General features: G+C 37.8%; 2 protein-coding genes across 2 annotated transcripts in view; both read left to right on the top strand.

Annotated features, from left to right (window-relative positions):
- Positions 1–375: 375 nt before the first annotated feature.
- Positions 376–13,931, top strand: LOC124157852 (mite allergen Eur m 3-like). Its single transcript, XM_046532900.1, has 7 exons — positions 376–560; positions 1,237–1,349; positions 3,832–3,920; positions 7,570–7,711; positions 10,375–10,494; positions 12,629–12,778; positions 13,716–13,931. The coding sequence occupies exons 1-7, from the start codon at positions 479–481 to the stop codon at positions 13,860–13,862; spliced, it is 843 nt and encodes a 280-aa protein (XP_046388856.1). The 5' UTR covers positions 376–478; the 3' UTR covers positions 13,863–13,931.
- Positions 13,932–19,600: 5,669 nt separating this feature from the next.
- Positions 19,601–21,622, top strand: part of LOC124158209 (transmembrane protease serine 9-like) — a 40,384-nt gene continuing 38,362 nt past the window's right edge. Inside the window, exons 1-2 of the mRNA XM_046533397.1 lie at positions 19,601–19,777; positions 20,465–20,577. Coding sequence (XP_046389353.1) covers positions 19,696–19,777; positions 20,465–20,577 — 195 coding nt within the window. The 5' untranslated portion in view covers positions 19,601–19,695. The remainder of the gene's footprint in view (positions 19,778–20,464; positions 20,578–21,622) is intronic.

Raw genomic sequence — 21,622 nt, 5'->3', positions numbered from 1 at the left:
CAAATCCAGCATATTAAAACGACAAACCCTACGCAAATTATCAACCTAAAACTTATGTCAATATTTTAATCTAATGGTAGCAAACTGGAAGGCGCTTAAATTTAAGTTCTAGTAGCTTATAATAGCATCTAAATAGTCTTGGCTTCATATGTCCTATTCTTCCGCGTGAAGATAGCCAAGTTTAGCGTGGTATTGGATGAAGTAGGGATATAAATTCATAATAAAAAAATATAAAAACATTATAGATAAGGCTGCGATAATGGTTAACACTTTGGTAACACCACTGGTATATGACTTATCGTGTATCTAGTTGGAGTTTGCCATATTGGCAACGGCGGCATTATCACCTAACTTCATTTGTCGAGATTAAATCAGTCCTTGTACATATGTTGTGAACCGCACGTGGTACTGACTCAGGCATGCGATAGGAAATAACACTTATTCTGCTCTGAGTCCCGAACTATAAAAGAGAACACCCATGGGATTTCGCTGGACATCGCTGAACGACATGGCCAAGTTAGCAACACTCATTCTTTTCATCGTCATCGGGACGGCATTGGGTGAGTTTCCTCGAAAAATACTTTCACTAACACAAGGCCCGAAGCCTTGGATGACTTCACCCTTACCCCCTCCTCCGAAACTTCTCCATTGCGACGACAACCCGTGATACACCAGCTGAGGAGAAAAATATCCCAGGGGCATTTCTCCTCTGACATTCCAGTTTTCGACGTTGTAACAATTAATAATGGCTCACAATTAGTAACGGTAACATTAACTTTCAGTAATATGCAAAAGAAACGTGCTGCTGACTTCATAAAGTGTATGGTTTTACGATTCGTGTGAATTGAGAACAAAATATCAGTCGGAATACCTCCCACGCACGTCTCCAGGATAATTAATAAGTGCTTGACAAATATCAATAAGACTGAGAGAAACCGGCCTCGGGGTGGCACGGTTAAGTCCTCGTCGGCCAAACCATAGGTCGCGGGTCCGAATCCTGCTTTGATAGGTGGTTCTTATTCAGGGCATGGATATTTGTATCCTGCTTTCAAAATTTATCCGTTGTTAAGGCCTCAAAGTGCTATTTACGGGGAAGTTGGAAAAAAATAAGTAAAATAAATACTGTAGCGATTTGAAATATTCACTTGCAAATTCACTTATTTATGCAATATTTTATTACTGGGCTACGGAAGGAAAATATTATTCTAATGATGAAATTATTGATTTCACTAACAGGAGCTGTCCCAAGAAAGCCGAGAGGTGTGGGGGCTGCAAAGAATCTGCCTGGACATCCTGATCCATTCATCCTTGGAGGAGATATCGTGGAGGGGAGGAAATATCCTGGACAGGTAAATCTTTCTGTACTATCGAAAATGAACCTTGAGTCACCTAAAGACCTACAGATGAAACACCCGTTGAAAATATCATTCGAATTTCCCGAAATGAAAAATCCTTGTTTCCCAATTAACAGCCATTTGACTGATACATACATAGGGGAAGCCAAGGCAAGAAGCAACGTATGAGGGCTCAGGGGAGCCCTGCGAGGAAACAACGCACCGAGGCCGGGAACCAAGCCAGTGGCTTATGCGCCCGATCACGGTAGGGGGAGGAGAGGAAGGAAAAAGGGAAGAGGCGCCGCCGCGATAGGAGCCCGACGACGCGTCTGGGAGAGGAAAGGTGCGGAAGGAACGGGAGAGGGAAAAACACCTCAACGCTATAGAAGCGAGGAGGGCCCTACTAAAAAGCGAAACCAGGCAAAGCCATTAATGTTCTAACGATCTTGGAGGATTATTCTATGAGGAAGAATAATCCAACGATCAGATAGTTAGATGTTAGATCAGGGCACGAAGCATTGTCGGGTAATAAAAATATACGGTTTTTCTACAAATCTCCGATAGATGGCGTTACAATACGCGTAGGCTAAGTCAGCTTATCGGCCAGGCAACACCATAACTGTAAAAGGGAAACAATACAGGCGCGCGTTTTTCATTTAAGTGGATAAGTAAGATTGCTGCTGTTTTTTACGACTTTTTCAAAGGTTTATACGAATATATTTTATGCACTGTTCGGTGATCAGTTATACACTCTATTTTGTCGATGGCACGTTTCTTTACTTTCATATTCCCAAATCCCATGCCGACAATAGCCACAATACTTATTCCACTATTTTGCATGTTCTCTGTGAAAAAGAGTTACCCGAAATTCCACCATTCAGGACAAACAGAAGGGCGATCATAACCATCACCTTCGGCGAGCTTCACATCACTGCAAATCAGACCCATACCAACTTTGGCCGTCCCCAGAACGAACCGTAAACATCAGTGGTAGAAAACAGAGGTATTGACGTCCAATTCTGAGAAAGTTGAGCAGGCTATGAAATATGAAAAATCAAAAAACAACAGACCTAGATTAGAATAGGACCTAGCAGATGAGAGTAGACCCAGAAATCTAAGGGCAAAAAGACCAATTCAGATTTCTTTTGCATGGTTTGCACCGAAAAATACGGCGAGCCGATTATCGAAGACTGGATATAGTGCAACCAGTGCCAATGATGGGCACACGAGAACCGCGCATCATATGCAGGAGTAGGCAGCTACTTATGAAATGATTGTCTAGACTAATTTGATGAGATTTCAATCCATCCTTTTTGCCCTATTGGCAAATGGATACAATTTTCCCCGTAGGAACTGTAGTAAATATTTGTTCCTTTACATTTAATTTATTTTAGGAGAATTTGTTGTTTGAGTTCTCATTTTTTTCATATTTGAGTCCAAATTTTGTGACACTAGGTACTAGTTACTAATATAGAAAGTTCTGTTGATCATATATTTGCAGACTTTTTTTTACGCTTTCCCTTAAAATATGCGTCTTGTCCGGGTCTTCCCTATACTATGACCTGCGAGAAGACGTCTCTTTGGCTTTACGATTTGACACTTAAATCGATTTTATCATCTTTGTGGATTATTTTTTTGTTTTGGGCTATGTTAGTAGACATAGTCATCTTCCAAAAGGAAAATAATAAACGTAATGGGAAGCCAAACTCACTCTACGTCAGTCGTTAAAGCAAATAAAATGAAAATTCGGATGGGTAGCTGGCTTTTTATTTCAAAAAATGGTACTAATGAAATTCCAGTGGGAAATGAAGGACTTCTTTTAAGGAAAATCCCAAAATATAATCTTCCGACAACACTCCATTACTGACGATAATTTATGCGGGATTTACCCAGAAAATTATTCTAGATTTTTTTTAATTTTAGCATAGGCACTTCGGACGCTTTTTGTCTCGGCATTGGAATGATTATTTCAACGGAATTTAAAAATTTTCAATGAAAAACTCAAAGTAATGGCCGTATTGGAAAGCTAGTATTAAAAATATTTTCTCACATTGTGTTCACATGTTTTCAATACCATTTTTCTGTTTTATTCTATTTATTTAATGTAATAAGCGAGCTTGAATATATCTAATGGCAACTAATACTTCTCAAAATGTCAGTAGAATTCAAGGGAAACTGCGAAGGAATATGGTAGAATCACTACAGAAATCGCTTTCAAAAGTATTTTAGTACTTAAATTAACTCTACAGCACCATATTATAAATTCCCTAGAAATTTTTTAAGGGTCTCAATTGAATTTTCCAGCAAAAAAAATGTCCAATATAGAAAAATACCGTACACATATATGCTTTTAAGCATTAATAGAAGCCATCAATGACAGCTAACATTTTTCTTGCCAAAAATACGGAAAGTGCTGGTTTTGAAATGTACAGCGGCGACGAAACCTCCATAATGGCGACATTAACTCTTTATTAATTCTATTTTCTTCACTCCACAGGTTTCCATAAGATTAAATGGCGATCACAACTGCGGAGGGTCCATTTTGAACCAGGATTATGTCCTTACCGCGGCGCATTGCTCCTATAGGTACGTTCATACTCTTTTCATACAATTACCGTATGTTTACATTTTTGTTCACCATATGTATCAATAATAATTAGTATTAACTCGATGATGACAAGGATAAAAAATATCCACGATATGTGGCATAAGTGTTATTACACAGGCAGTTGAAAGGAGACCAAGGCTCCGGCCTGAATTACTTTTCGGGAGTTGAATTTTAGGTATAAAATTTTTAGACATGAAAAATTCATATTTAGACATGATATCTTTTAGACCAGATGCCAGCAGTAGGAGCTGAAGATGAAGCAGACAGCAAGGGTGATAAGCGAGGAGGTACACCAAAAATAATAATAAAATTAGAACTGTGAAGTACAGTACAACATATAGAAGGAACCTGTGATTATGTCATGTGATGGGACATAAAAAATTCCCATTCACAGTCCCATGCACGCTAACTCAATGTCTTCTATTCACAGGTGTACTGAAGACCTCTCTGTCGTCAAAGCAACATGATATTCAATTATGTCACTAAGTTTACATTGTCGTTAGTGTGCAATTTGTTCACAAAACCGTGTCACCTGTAGGTGACGTCGGTTGTTGCTGGGTTAAGTGGTGGGAGAAATAGAAGAAAAAGTCCTCCGAGTAAGGGCAAGAGATAAGTACTTGGAGCAGTTAACCATCAAGAGAAGAAGGGCATCAAAGAAATGAAGGAACTTTTTGAGAAAATGATAAATGGAGGGTTGAATTTTGCCAATCTTAGGATTGCAGTGATGTAAATAAGTGACATCTGTAGGTGGTATATTGGTAGCGGGTTCATGATCAAACTTTTTGTAGGGGGATATTTGAACCTCTTGACAACCGCGCACCCTCTGGTGATTACTGCAATAGTATTCACAGATTCCTGGCACATTATGTCCCACCACCTTCGTATACACTCACGATTTCGTACCACGCCCAAGCTCTCTCTACCAAGCGAAGTGATAGAGAGTGCTCTCTCAATATAGGTAGAAAATACCTACAACTAGGTCAAATTGCGACTGAACTTCTCAAAGCAGATATTTTTTGCATCCTTTTTTAAGATATGTAGTTTCCGGGCATACTTTGTGGAATTTGTTGAAGATTTTGAATGAATAACGTAAACTTTATTTTCGACAGACTTCAACTGAAATTCAAAATAAAATTCATTCTGAAATTTAAATCAAATTTTAAAATTTTGTAGAAACACAAACGTTAAGTTATTCATTCAAACATCTTTTTACTTCAAAACTTTATCTTCCAAGCATGTCTCCCACTGATGTTAAAATCAAAATAAGGGTGCATATATTTTCAAAAATGCAACGAAAATGTACAGGCATTAATGCATTCACTAGATTTAGGAGTCGATCATGGTGTTTATATGAGTAGCGCGATTTGACTCGAATTCGGCAGGCAGTTGCCGATAGCTCAAAAAATAATTCTAAAACGTGCTTATTTGGTATTTATCTCATGTCTTGTTGAACTTTATATTAGTCTTTTCTTAATGATATTGGTATTCCAGTGGTGATAAATTTTTCCCAATGCTTAGAACATTAATTCCATTACAGCCAAAGTGATATTTATAATTTTTACTCATTAATTTTTATATAATATAGCTTCGAAAGTCCAATCACCCATTATTAGTCATTGAGGTGCAATTAGCAGACTTACTAAAATTTTAGGAAAATGACATATAGCTCGTTTCTCGATGGGATCTCCTTAAATTCCGTCCAACATAGATTCTTCTAAATCTTCTGATTGCCTAGGTAGCTCTCCGACACATCAACCGGCGATCAAGACAAGCCAATAATTCCAGAAGATCCGCACAAACTAATCAATATATTGTTCAAGAAAATCGCCTAGGACATTAATGTTGCTCCGTTTCGTGGCGAGTAGTAAATAATAAAACAAATAATATAATTCCTATGCATTCAAATATCCATTAAATTACGGAGTAAATGAATAAAGATGATCAAATAAACGTAGGGTTAGATACATTCTATTATAAAAGATAGTTTGCCATAAGAATGGATTTATAGCATAATTTTATAGCAATAAAAGTTTTATTCCGAAAGTTTTATACACGCTGTTGAGAGAAATAAGGGCTTAAGTGCAAGATATGCATATTCTTTTTTTTTCGCGAATAACAACATTTATCTGATTCACTTCTTGCAACCACATTAATGTCAATTCCCATCGCTTTTATGATTCACACATTAGTATCAAAGTAAAACTAGCCGAGCCGATAACACATTCGTATGGATACCATGCCCATTCTTAGAGTGACTACAAACACTTATCCTCATAACTTTTACATGAACTATCGTACAAGTAAAATGTTTTCAAACGAATGATATGCCGTCAATAAATATATGGAAACAGGGAAAGAGCATTAAACATGTATCTTAGATGGGAAAAATCTAAAATTGAAAAATCTTTCGCTTTTCAATCCAGTTACTTCTAATGCAGTGATATTCAAGAAGGATTAACTCTCTAAACGACAAAATTATTCAAATTTATGCTTTAAAATTACCCAATTGCGAGTATTTGGCGGTAAAATATGCTTACCTTTAAGCTGCATGGAGATAATATAACTCAAAATAATTTTTGAGATCGTGGATTGAAAACACTAAACGATAATTCTTGATTGAAGCTTTCGCGGCTCATGACGATTAAAAATAACTCACATACGGGTGTATGCCGCGTGTTGTAAAGGAGATAGCCCCGACGTTTCGCGACCGACTGCTGGTCACTTTTTCAAGGGAATAATGTTGGGATTGGTTTTTTTTTTTTTCGCTGCCTTTTATATATTTCAGGTGGTAGGGGTGGGCGGAGGGTGTGGGGAGTTAGGACTGGATGGGGAAGATAACGAAATGTTGCGGATGATTGGGTTCCAAGTATTGCTGATTCTTAATCCGGTATCTCTATTGTAGTTGTTCTTGTTTTTCTTTATTTCTATGGCCTCGCGGATGAGTCGGGTTTTAAAATGTTTTATCCTGGCGATGAGTCTTGATTTTTCGAAGTCGATCGCATGTCCGGTGGCTTCGTGCTCCGCTACGGCTGACTTTGAAGGGTAACCCAGTCGAATGGCCCGCTTGTGTTCTTCTATCCGAGTTTTGACTGTTCGTCCGGTTTCCCCGATGTATTTTTCTCGCACGATCGGCAGGGGATTTCGTATACTCCTTCAATTTGAAGTGGCGTCCTGTCCTTGGCATTTCCTAGGAGGTGTCGTACTTGGGCATGTGGTTTAAAAATGGCTTTAATGTCAAATTTCCGGAGGATATTACCGACGTTGTTCCTTTCACGCAGGGGAGGAAGGCTTTCTTTTGGTTAATGTCTTCTGCGTCTTGGGAATTGTTCCTGTTGTCCTTGTTGATAATCTTCTTAAAATTGCGGGATATAGCTCCGGTAAACGATAGTTTTAGCTATCACTATATTGGTTCAAAGGCAAGTAGGGACCCTGATTTTCTTTTTAACCTTACATTATTATGATATTATTCTCGTTCTAGGTATTCCATTAGACAACTTGCCGTCTTGTCGGGAACAAACAATAGGTTCAATAGGAACTATGTAGGTTCAAAGGCAAGAAGAGATTAAGATTGAGCGACCCTGATTTTCTTTTTAACCTTACATCATTATGGTATTACTCTCGTTCTAGGCATTCCATCATACAACTTACTGTGTTGTCGGGAACAAACAATCTCAAAAATGGAGGCACTCTACACGAAGTAACGGAGATACATGTTCACGAGGATTACAATAGAGCGGACTCTTGGCATAATGACGTTTCAGTGTTAAAGGTAAGCTTTTTATACCTTCCTGAGCTATTGCAGTCAATGATATCGTCCAAGGAGGATTTTATATACTGGATGGGGCACCACTGGTTCCGAGCGTGGAGCACAGTGTGGCAGGAATAGGGGTGCTTGGGTAGGATTAGCCACGCCTACTTTGACCAAAACATTGACAATTCCATGAGGGTCAATACTTACTATGTGGTGAAATTTTTGGTCATAACTCGTTAATGTATTAAAATAAATCATGGAACCCAAACTATGAACCTTTTTATCTTACTTCAATGGTAGGCTTTACTGGAGTCTATACCTCGAGCATCTTTTTCCTGGGAAAATGACTATAAAAAACCACGGTTACGTTCTACAACCAGCTTAACGGAAAGTAAAAGCTACTAGGGTATACTAGTCACTTCCTGCACATAAGTTGGTATTTAATTTATTGCAGGCACTTTAACAATTAAAGCACAAAAGTACATTTTGAAGGATATCTCCATCAGTAAAGTGGCTGACAGGAGACAAGAGTTACTACATTAATAGAAGTATTGCGAATGATGGGAAAAACTCCGATGACAATCACCGGGTAAATACGAGTGATTATGGTAGCATTTTTCACTTATAGTAGTGCATTTTCAAAACAAAACTTAACCTCCTCAAAAGATCATTAGGGGACTAATTGTAAGTCTAATAATTGTCAAACTATGATGGCGGAACATTGACCTCGCTTAAAACTCGGAAACAGCACCTCTTGTATATTCCAACTTCCTTGATTCTGTCGAACCTCGATAAGTGATAGTCCAAGGGACCGGCATTTTTTATGGCTTATAGAGGTTTCTGACTTACACGATGTCTCACTAATAAGGTTCCGGAATGACCTCTCCCACTTATAGAGGTTTAAATAAGGAAGTAAGGGGAGGAGAGTGAAGGAAATCCACCATTATATATTTATTATGCATTAAAGGTTTTATAAAATTACTAATTATTTACAATTTTTATTTTAAGAAATCTTTTAATTTCTTTTGAGATTCCCTTTTGGTATAATTAATATGTTTTTTGATGGAGGGCTGCAACAATATAAAATTCTGAAATATCTTGCGAAAAAATATCACTGTCTTTCTCTCTTGATTCCGTCAAAGTGTGTGTTGGCAATTGATCGAGTCACAAATAATGTGTTCCCTTCTTGTCAAATTTAACGATAATGTCTACAAATCTAAATTTTGACTTCGCCATAGGCTTCCCGTCATTCCATATTTCCTTATTCGGACAGCGTGTACAAATTTCCCCGCCTGAATTGGGACAAAAAATCTCTTACTCATATATGTTCCAAGATTTTCACTTATAGATGGTTAGGGCCGTTTTGCACGGGGCACGGAATATCACAGGTTAGAACTGCATCAATTCCTAAAATAGCGTGTAATTGCGCGAATGCATTAACGAGGTTAGAATAGGGGCTATTTTTCCATCTCACGTCCACGCATTCTCGCGTGTGTTCTAGTAATTCACCGCTTCACACGACGCAATTTCGACTGCGCCTTCTTTCACACGTCAGATTGTGCAAGTACGGGCCTCGTATAAAACGGCTTGTGTTATAGAGGCTTTACAAGGGTAAAAAAGATGGGACCTGACAATGAGTATCTCATATAGAGGTCTCTCACTTATCCAGTTCTCGCTTATCGAGTTTTGACTATTTATTGAAAGGTTGACCACTTTGACTATGGACTGTCATTTCCTATCACAAAATTCCTTCACTTTTTGGTATCCTTCGTGTGTCTTCGACCCTGTCGATGAAGAGTTTTTTCTTCTTCTATGTCTACTCACCTACTTTTCCTCCAAAATGGCTGTCAGCTAACCCTGGTCAAACCTTTTTCCGTCCTCTTCCTCCAAATGCCTCTTCCGTTCATCACTAAACCATTACTGAAGGTTAATATAGTAACAATTCTTAACTTCTCATGATAATCATAAATATAAAATTGTACAGTATTAATAATTCACTATCACTGGCTACGAACTTAGATAAAACCTTCCACTTTTTTGTGCAATAAAATCATCATTAATGTAGTAATTCATATAAAGAATCACATTCTCTGATTTCTCTCTTTTAATTATTAAATCTAAATTTAATGATATATACATAAAATAATGGACACCTTTAATATATGTTTAAAAAATTTTTGTAAGTATCAATATTTTTCTTAACTCTACTCGACTTTTAATAATACCTACAGCTGGATTAAGTTTTTTCATCGCTATCCAGGAATATTTTGGTTGGAGGAGAGAAATTTTTTTTAAAGATAGATATCTTTCAAATAAATAATTTTTACTGTAAACATATAAATATTGCATATTCCAAATGTCTACAACTGGCAATTTAGTTTTAATGTAAAGTTTAATTTAGTGTTATTATAAAAAAATTTTAATTAAGATAATCTCTATTGAGACTGGTGATCTCATAGACCTAATTATGGTAGTAGTAAAAACCAAAATGTTGGTTAAAATACATCACACTTAATTATATACTTAAGAAAACAAATTAAGAACCTCCGAGAAAACACGAAGGTATTACGAATAACAGTAGACGAGATAAAACCTTGTCTCAGCATAGCTGGTCCGAAATGATGACGATGGTTTTTCTCTGCATGTCGCACCACCTCTAATGCCTTGATTTTTTTTCTCAGGTGGAGCCACCCTTTGAGTTTGCGGCAGGTGGTGTCACCGCTCCCGTTAATTTACCAGTGCAGGACCAAGATACACCAATCGGGGCCAACGCAACGGTCATCGGTTGGGGACGATTGTCCGTAAGTAGATCCCGAGGTGCAGTGGTGAAAAGCGAAGGCTCATCGAACCTGCACCCGCGAGAGTACACCCCGCCAGCCCGCCCACGTTTCACCCGTCCGAAAGTAGATCACTGGAAAATCGTAGAATTTATCTTCCTCATAAAGAAATCTTTCCTTTCTGTAGAAAAATAAAATTATGTTTTCACTGGAAGTGGCCCACATCGCCCCAATAGCGGCGTTGGGATTCCCTGTCTCCTCTCTTCCATTCCTATCCCCTCCATGGAGGCTCGTCGGGCTCTCATCGCGGTGCCTCCTATACTTTTTCCTTCGTCTGTCTTAACCACTAAGGATGTCAGGTTATTACCACAATCACACTTCTGTACCTGTTTACGGGAATGTGACTTCCCCAACAGGAACCAACGCAGACAACGCTGCTACACAGATGTTATTCTTCGCGAGGCTTTATCTTAGTGATGTCCCTTCGCGAGGCGTATTCCTGGTGCGGTCCCATTAGCCCTACGTAGGATCCAATGTTGCAACACAAGGTTACCTTAGTGAGGTCTAAATGTTGCAAAGGTTTCTAGTCGGTTGGGGTATATGCGGATGTGGTGTCCCTAGCGAGGAAGTAATATTCGCGTGAACTACCATAGGAGAGTTTACTGGTTTTTAGTTTTTTTTTCTATTTATAACGAGTGGTGCCAAATTTTATGGCCATTGGAGAATTGGAGACATACGGCCTCTATGAAAATATTACCTCACGCTTAAACTACACACAATCTACCGTTGGTTAGTCAAATCTTTGAGAAGTAGCATAACCAGGTCGCGTCTCAAGTGAAGTGGATTAGGAATTTTTACAAAATATAAAATACAATATAGAATACACACAATCTACCGTTGGTTAGTCAAATCTTTGGGAAGTAGCATAACCAGGCAGCGTCTCGAGTGAAGTGGATTAAGAATTTTTACAAAATATAATAGCATGAAACATGTAACTTCGTACGCTGTCACGCGCGCGATTGCAAAGTTTCATACATATGCTGGAGGTGAAATTCACCATGAAAACATTTTTTGCGTTGTTTTTTCTCTCTCAGACAGCCGCTAAGCAAGCAAGACCTTTGTAGCCTTGCCACAATATGTCATGAAATCGAAACGCTAACAGCTTGTTCGAAAAATCAAGTCTGAAATTAGCCGCAAAGGACGACAGTTATGTCAAATGTTTTGTGGTGTAACAAGCAGCATACCTAAGCATTAGGCTACACCGGATTCGGAATCCCAGCTATGCTAAATGTTATTTTCATGACCTATTTCACTCTTTGTGAACATGCTTTCATCGTGATCACCCCACTTCAAAGAAAAAATTATTTTAAAACTAAGCATTTTTATTAAAATTTATTATGTGAGATAAAGAGACATTTTATTTAAATTATTAGCGATAAATTCAATTTAATAATATCATCTAGGTAATGGAGTTTTATTCTTAATTATATGGAGTTTTAATCACGTTTGAAAATAAGAAAATAACGTTTCTTCATGTAATAGTACTAGTAACTTTTATACTTTTCAGTTTTCGCAATAATTTGCTTCATCGGCCCCTTGCATAAAATCGATTACTCAATGACGCCTTAAAGGTGATATTTAACGTTATGATTTAACGCCAATTTTTTGGGGTGTAGTAGGCAGCATACCTAAGCATTAAGCTACTCCGGATTCGGAATCCCGGCTATGTTAAATGTTTTTTCATGACAAATTTCACCCTTTGTGCACATACTTTCATCATGATCACTTCAATTCAATGAAAAAATTACCTTGCAACTCAGTTATTTTATTAAAATAAATTGTATGACATAAAGAGTAATTTAATTTAAATTTTTAGCGATAAGTTAAATTTAATAACATCGTATAGGTGATGAGTCTAATTCTTATTTATATGGAGTTTAAAAATAAGAAAAAAAACTTTCTTCACGTAATGGTACTACTATAAAATTTTAATCTTCGACGTTTCCGCAGTAATTTGATTTATCGGCCACTTGCATAAAATCTTTCATTTCTATGACGCGTTAAAGGTTATATTTAACATTACGATTTACTTCAATTGATAGGTATACTAAAACGACTTTTTCCAAATTTGATTGATGGATTTTCATTTTATACTTAGGAAGGGGGAGAATTTCCCGACGATTTGTACGAGGTAACAATTCAAATTTGGGACCATGACGAATGTAATGCAGCCTACCAGCCGGATGAACACGTTTACCCCGAACAGATCTGTGCAAATACGGCTGAGGGAAACAAAGGATCTTGTAACGTAAGTACGAGCGGATCAAGATAAATGCCTCTAGCCAAGGAATTTCTGTTGCGTTGTCTGAAGATATGTCATTTCCTATGGAAATCTGACTGCCACCTGAAGATTTTTTTCTGGCTTTTATTATCAAATGAGTATGCTTTAATACAATTTCTGATCTTTTTACAAGAAAATCCAATTTACTCTGCCATTAGAGAATTACGCATAAAAATTTTACCATTAGAGAATTACGCATAAAAATGTTACCAAGATTCTGAATTTACCTAAGTAATAACGCGCTGTATCGTGGATTTAAAATTGCTACATAATGATACGTTCGCTTTCCTGATAAATTTATTCAGTATTCGATTCATCCAATGAAACCCAAATGAATCACGGTTTCGTCGTGCTATTGAATTCTTACTCTCCACTATGCAAAAAGGTCCCATTGTTGGATTTTATCTGAAATTTTATCTATTTTAACAATAAACCCACAACTCTTAACTTCTTAGCGCAACACCCCTCCTCTTTTGGTAAAAAATATATTTTCACCCACCTCTGAATCATACCGGCTGTTCACCTTAGTGTCACCCTGATTCGTCCAATTCTACCATTACCAGGCCCTCTTTCAAGCGAATTCTTACGAATGACTTCAAATAGCCTATATTTTTTCTGTATAAAATTTGGTATGAATATTCTTTCAACTCTCCACTCATTACACTGCCTTTTCACCTTTGGTGCCTGGTTGTGATAGCGTAACTCATATACGTCTCCATATCGCCGCATCACTGTCTGCTTTATCATATCGTACTTGCTTTTGTAATTTTAAAGTCAAGTAGAGGCAATGATTGACGGATAAAATAGCATTCATTCAAGTACTCGCTGAGTCTCATTCTTATGTTACATCACTGTAAACTCCACGGTAAAATTCAGTGCATAATGAATTTTTCTATGGTTTCAGGGGGACTCTGGTGGACCACTCTTCGTAAACAACCAAGTGGTAGGATTGGTGTCTTGGGCAAGAGGTTGTGATGAGAAGGGTTACCCCACGGTGTACACACGAGTCTCTTCGTATCGTAGCTGGATTGACCATATGGCTAATCCTTAATCTAAATATATTATATGAGATGATTGAGGGCATTAAAAATTGATTGAATTCGCAACTGATAAGTGAAAACATCTGCATTTTGTTTCATTAACCCTCATATGGATTCGCTGCGCCTTAGCGGCGCTCGTGGTTTTAAAAGTGGTGTAAAAATTTTCCATTCCAATGAATCATTTTGAAATTTTCAGTAGTCTATTTTTTCTGCTTTGTGCGTCTAAATATAAAATTTTGTTAGCGTAGTGTTTATAGTTTACATTTTATTGGCCTCTAATGGAAAAAGTTACGTCGTTGGATTGTCGGCGCCGCTGCGGCGCTCAGTATTTCCTCGTCGCTACGTCGTTGACTGCACTCTCAATGTTAATGTCAAAGCAATTATGTTTCGTATGAAATGCTATAATATATTTATAATCATATTATTTATATTTCTAAACATTATAAACAAAATAAAATTGTTAAACAAAAGGAAAATATTACCATACCAATTTTGCTTTCTATTTTAGCTAAGAATCAATCTATTTGCCTCGTTATGATGTTCATTGACAAAACTTCATCTTTTTACGAGAATTATTCATAAAAACTCATGGCTAGTCAAAGTTGTTTTTTCATGGGCCTCCGACTTAGTTTTGCTTGGGCCGAGAATTTCCTCGTCGCTACGTCAGGGTCTGCACTCTCAACGCTAATGTCAAAGCAATTATGTTTCATATGAAATGCAATAATACATTTATAATCCTATTATTTATTTTTTTTTAACTTATAAACCAAGTGAAATTGTTTAACAAAAGGAAAATATTACAATACCAATTGTGCTTCCTCTTTTAGCTAAGAATCATTATGTTTGCTTCGTTGAAATGTTCATTGACAAAACTTCATCTTTTCGCAAGAATTATTCATAGAAACTCATGGCTAGCCAAGTTTTCCTTGTTTTTTCCGTGGCTTCCGACTTTTGCTTGGGCACCTTCTCCGCACCGCGCCCACGTACCTGCCGTGGTGATAGTCACCTTTGGGTACATCCTAGGGTGACTCTGTTTAGAATTACTCCAAGCCGCAATTCTAAGAAAAATTTAACACAATGCATTATCCGAATTCGTAGAATAATGCTTCCTCACCGTTGTGTGAATATTTCTCGCTGAATGAGTAACTGTAACTTGCCAGGAGATTCAGAAATTTCACCGACTACCGTGAAGAACACATCGCACAGTTATTGTTATATGTCTTGTACCTTTCATTCGAAAAAAATCCCTTTGCGTCTAAGATAGTCTATACAAAATTGCAAGCGTTTATACAGTTACTGATGACGTGACAGTTTACCATTGGGGTGAAATCCAGATAACTACCCAACTAATTGTGTGATAGAAAATAATTTCTCTTTCCTGACGATGAGTTTAGACTTTACATGGTAAAAATCGTTTCATTATGAATAGGTGAATAGACAATTTACCGTGAGGTGAAAATTTGTGAACATATTTCTCGTTTCTTTGTGTACTGAAATGCACAGATGTTTTATGCATTGGGGGTGTTACTAACGTAAAGGGGTGAGTGAGGAGGAGAAAGGAGAAGGAATGCCAAGAGGTTGTTTTGAGGTGAAGTGGTGGTAGTGTGTCGACTGCCAAGGATCGGGGAATACCCAGATCGTTAGGACAGGTAGGAGTAGAAAATCCTTATCGCGGAAAAGGTTGGGAGTGCAAGGAGGCAATTAGATACAAAAGCATGCTTTTTCTTCTTCCTTCCATCGCTGCACGAGGGACAGGGAACAAAAGCCTTGTCAAAACGCCCCGCGGTGGCCCTCCCTTCATTCCGAGAAGGTCTAGCTCGGGTGGGTCATTAGGGTGGAGAGAAGTTGAATCAAGTTTTGTGGGAGGGGGGAAGAAGGTGGTGAATGACGAATAAGGGAGCTTAGTGGGAAGGTATGGACATCTCAATGTTTGGGTCAGTGAAACGCTAAGAAAGAAAACGGAAAGAAAATGTAAGGGAAGTCCTTCCAAAGTGAGGGTATTTTTGTCACCCCAGAGCATTCTTTCATTGGTTTCTCACGCAGAGCTGGACGAAAAAAAGGCAGCTGCTCCTTCTCCCCTACCACCAATAACACATACTTCTAAGAATTTATTTTTTTTGGATTTCCCACCAATCCAGGAGTAAAACCTAATCTGATGCACTCCCACGCAAAACATTTACCCGTCCATATCTAAGGAAACCTTTTCCTTGGGCTACACGTCCCCAGTGGGGGAAGAGGGCTCCGTGGTAGGAAAAGAGTACCGACTCTTCTAGCTTCAACTCCAAAGAAGCGTAGGGTTCTTTGACACGTCGCTTGTCATCCCATATTTTTATATTTCAAAACCCATAAGACTTGATTTTTTTAATGCAGGACATAAGCTCCCAGAATATTCGTAAGATTTGTCTTGATCGCCAGAATCTTGTAAAAATCACGAAAGTAACACTCGTCTCTTCTCACTTAACCTACAGCTGTTCCATTATTAACGTTTAATAACTTTTCCTTCTATATACACTGCAAAGATATAACAAATGGGTGGACGTAGTGAAGCAAAATTATGTCATATGGGCATAAACGAATTTTATTCGGTCATCATTTTTAGTATTTAGATACATAAAATTATAAACAATATAAACATTAAAAAGCGGAGTTTGTCGAGCTCTGCATATCAGAAAAATATTTCAAACAACAATAACACATAAAATTAAAACTTTCATTCAAAAATAACAAACAAAGGGAACTGAAATAAAGAGCATTACGGCAAGAAATGGGAAAGAATGCAGCGTTCAAGATTTGTTGTTATAACTTCAACAATAAGGGTTTAAATCTAGCAAAACGAGGTAAGAAATAAAGATAATAGATGTATTTACCATTATCAATCGGAAAACTTGTAAATTCTGGCTAACTTTGAAAGATAATAGCAAAAAATGACGCGGCGCCGCTGCGGCGCCGAGAATCCAACGACGTAACTAATTTTGTAAATCCATATGAGGGTTAAGGACTATGAGATAATAAATAATTATATCATAAAGAAGGTTGTTAATTTTTTTCCTTTTCATCATCATCATCATCATAAGTCAAAAACCCTAAGATTGGTTTGACACATCTCTCCATTTCTCTCTCCCGTCTGCTACTTTTCCTATCACATTTAAAATCTTTGTGGGTGACCTTCACTCAAAGTAGGGGGAATAATAATGATTACATTGGATAAGCCTCAAATAACAGTGCTTTTATTGCAAATGCTTTGCAATATTTTTATTAAACTGATTCTAAGCGCAAAACTGTATCATGAGACTGCTACAAAACATGTTTTCAGTAAAAAAGTTGAAAAATAAGGTTTCACAAGTTATACTTAACTAAATATTATAAGAGTTGGAATTCTACCGAAAATTAGAACAATATAGGACTTGTGTTTGGTATTAAAAAATAGCCTATGACATGGGCTATTCAAAGCCACTAGTTTGAATATAGTCAATAATAACATGTTTGTCTTACCTCTGTTCAAGTTAGTCTATAAACTATAAGAAAAGTTTACAAAACGGAAAAATAATTCTTCACATACACGCGCGTAAGGGCAGAAGCTCCCAGATTGTTTTAATCGGTTTCGCTTTCCTTCCGTTATGCAGTACCTAGTACTTCCCAGTGCTCACTACATACTCCAGTGGATATAAAATTATGGTGCACGGTAGTGCCCCGCCGTACGGTAATACCCCGGTCTCCCCTACATATGTGCATCTCATACTCTCAAACCTTTCGGTTGCGTCCGATGCGTACTTTGCGTTTTTTTCTCCTTACTGTTAATTACGTCACGTCATACAACTTCTGCGGGTTGACATCCTGCTGGGTATGCAAGCCTCTTGACATGATCAAAAAAGAAAACGTAAAAATACTACATGATCATTCTGTGGGTGCAATCCTTCCCGAGCAACGCCGGGTGGTCAGTAAGTTTGTAAATAAATAGAAACTCTAAATATGTATGCTTGCTGGGAATAGAGTGTTTACCATATTCTATCACAAATGCAAGTTAAAGTTTTCCTATTCTGACGTTATTAACCAGGACTTCAACCCAAACTTCTACTAGAATAGGTAATGATGAAGCTCACTACAGAATGATAATAACATGAATATTTTCAAAACTTAAGGGTTAGACGATAAGATCCTATTAATAGGCTACTTTTTACTCAGCGAATTTTAGTTTGGGGCGTTAGAGAGAATTGATCAGCACGTAGACTCTTTTTGATCATCAGCGCCAGCACTGTACTGTAACCATGCTCTACCCATTAAGTCCCGACGCTTTCAATTTCAACGGAACTAAATTGAAGCAACAAGAATTATCTTCGCGATAATAAATACATCCATGATGCACCAAGAAACTATCCAAGTATCTACTCATCGTTACTTTTCACCTCACGCGCTCCTCAGAAATACCAATTAATATCCCATTATGCGTCACTTATTATCAACTAGAAAATAACAGCTCGCGAAATTTAAGTTGAAGTAATAATAATATTACGTCTAGTAATTCGTGACTCAAACACACATTCAGCAGCAAGGGGGAAGGAAATATGATGTGATATGTAGGAGCTCTAGAAGAAACACATTTCTTTTTGCTTCCTCTAAGTGACACTCTCTACCCAATAGACCCAAACTTAATCACTGTTTCCAAAATTACGACGTGAAATGGGTTTCCTGACTGCGCTTCGTTCATTTCTGAAAATTATCTGAACTCGATCCGCCATTACAGGGATACCGAGGTGTTGAATACGATTATTTCCTTGATATTTTTCAATTAATTTTATTTATACGAGCAAAGTACCAGTAACTGTAGATTTGCAAAGAAGTCGGCTAACCGATTTTACAATAACTTCCGCTTGTTTTAAGTAGCAATAAAAGTGAGTCGATAAAACAACCAATCAGAATAAATTCATCCAATATTTCCAAAGAAAAAGACAAATGAGTTTCAGGAAAAAATAACGATTTTTATTTATTTCCTCCATCGGAAATATCCTTGAGAAAAGTATACAATTCATAAGTGCACCAAATATTCTATTACACGTCGCAAGCAATGTCATACGCAGCTACATAAATTTTATTGAGCTCACACTACTTATTTGTAGTAATATATAATTCATAATAATTTGCAATTAATAACTTTTTTTCAAAAACTAATAAGAACTCACATAACAAGAATTTCCATTAATTTCTTTCGCAGAGTATATAATTTCCTTCCAGAAAATGAAGGATGACGAGCAATTGTAACACATAATTTCTCGCAAGCATAATAGGTTCATTCTTCAAAGCAAATATTTAATCGAGAAATGTCAAAAAATATAGGTATATTTCAAAATTTTTTCACATGCAATAATGGTTAAATTTATAAAAATTGCAGTAAATTTACTTATAATGCAATATCAGGGACTTTTTCCTGAATAAAAATCAAATTTTCTACCATAAGATAAAGGAGATATTGGCCGATATCCCCTTTAGCCGCGTAGAATTACGTGAGCCGCCTTCTTATTATGGACCATTTCAAATATCGAATCATGGTAACTATGGGTGATTTCATCCCCATTTTCAAACTCCAATCCAAAAATCCAATAGAAAAACGATATAGATTAGGCTGCAATAAGGGTTAACACTTTGGTAACACCACCGGTAAATGACTTATCGTGTCTCTAGTTGGAATTTGCCATATTGGCAACGACGGCATTATCACCTAACTTCATGTGTCGAGATTAAATCAGTCCTTGTACATGTGTTGTGAACCTCACGTGGAACTGACTCAGGCAAGCGATAGGAAATAATACTTATTCCACTCTGAGTCCCGAACTATAAAAGAGAACACTCATGAGATTTTGCTGGACATCGCAGAACGATATGGCCAAGTTAGCAACACTTATTGTTTTCTTCGTCATCGGAACGGCATTGGGTGAGTTTCCTCGAAAAATACTTTCACTAACACGAGGCCCGTAGCCTTGGGAGACTTTACCCTAACCCCCTCCTCCGAAACTTCACCATTGTGACGTCAACCCGTGATACACCAGCTGAGGAGAAAAATATCCCAGGGGCATTTATCCTCTGACATTCCAGTTTTCGACATTGTAACAATTCATAATGGCTCACAATTAGTAACGGTAACATTAACTTACAGTATTATGCAAAAGAAACATACTGCTGACTTCATAAAGTGTATGGCTTTACGAAACGTGTGAATTGAGAACAAAATATCAGTCGGAATACCTCCCACGCACGTTTCAAGGATAATTGTCTAAGCGCCTGACAAATATTAACAAGAATGAGAGAAACCTCAAGAAAAGGCCTCAGTGGCGGTGCGATTAAGTCCTCGCCGGCCAAACCATAGGTCGCGGGTTCAAATCCCGCCTGCATAGGTGATCCCTATCCAAGGCATATATGTTTGTGTCGTGCTTTGTAAATTCCTGCATTATAAAGGCCTCCATGTGCTGCTTAAGGGGAAGTTGGAAATAAATAAGTAAAATAAATAAACTAGCCATTTGAAATATTCACTTGCAAATTCACTTATTTATGCATTGTTTTATTACTGGACTACGGTAAGATAATATTATTCTAATGATGAAGTTATTGATTTCACTAACAGGCGCTGTCCCAAGAAAGCCGAGAGGTGTGGGGGCTGCAAAGAATTTGCCTGGACATCCTGATCCATTCATCCTTGGAGGAAATATCGTGGAGGGGAGGAAATATCCTGGACAGGTAAACCTTTCAGTACTATCGAAAATGAACCGTGAGGTACCTAAAGACTAACACATGTAACACCCGATGAAAAAATCATTCGAATTAACCGAAATGAAAAAAAAACTGATTTCCCATTTAAAAATCAATTGACTGATGCATAAATAGGGGAAGCCAGGGCAAGAAGCATTGTGCGCGTAAGAAGAATATACGGTTTTTCCAAAAATCGCTGATAGATGTCGTCGCGACACGCGCAGGCCGGGTCAGCTAATCAGCGGGGCGAATCCATAACAGTTAAAACAAAACGATGAGCGCGTTTGTCGTTAAAGTGGATAAGTACGATTGCTGCTGTTTTATTTACGACTTTTGCAAAGGATTATACGCATATGTTTTTGCAACTGTACAGTGATCAATTATACGTCATATATGTTCGAAGGCACGTTTCCTTACCTCCATATTCTCAAATCCCATGACGACGAAAGCTAAAATACTTATTCCACTATTTTTCTCTAATAAAATGAGTTACCCGAAACGTCTACGTCTTAGTTAGTTGGTTGAGTTGAGTTCAGTTGAGTTAGTTAGTTGATCTTCTGCGCTCTCCGCAATGAAATGGATGTTGAAGAATTGATGAATTGAAATAAACACACAAGACAGCATAACTACTATCAAACCCCATAGAAAGAACCCTTTATTTTCCTTTTTTTTTCTCTACCTTCACCTGAAGCCTTCACCCGAAGACTCCTTCCATTCTTCACCCGAAGACCTAATCCTTCACCCGAAGAATCTGAAAAAATCAGCAAAACTACCGTCCCGGTAGCTCTCTTTATTTTATAGTCTTACGTGAATAACATTACTTGCACTCCCAAACAATTACACGTCCCTCAGCGGCGACGTGACAGAGCCCCGGGGGGAGGCGAGCAATACTGGACGCTCATTCCCTCCCTTCGGGTGGTGTCTGTTTGCGTCTTTCCCTGGGAAGTCTCGCCCAATACCTCAGGCACGGGTAGCGCAAGCACGCCCATTGCACGTCTGGGGGACTTGGGTGGGTCCCCTCGCTAGGTTCCCA

This window comes from Ischnura elegans, chromosome 4, assembly GCF_921293095.1.
Source record: "Ischnura elegans chromosome 4, ioIscEleg1.1, whole genome shotgun sequence".
Taxonomy (NCBI): domain Eukaryota; kingdom Metazoa; phylum Arthropoda; class Insecta; order Odonata; family Coenagrionidae; genus Ischnura; species Ischnura elegans.
The sequence above is the reverse complement of the archived record's forward strand: the minus strand, read 5'-3'. Positions and strand labels throughout refer to the sequence as shown.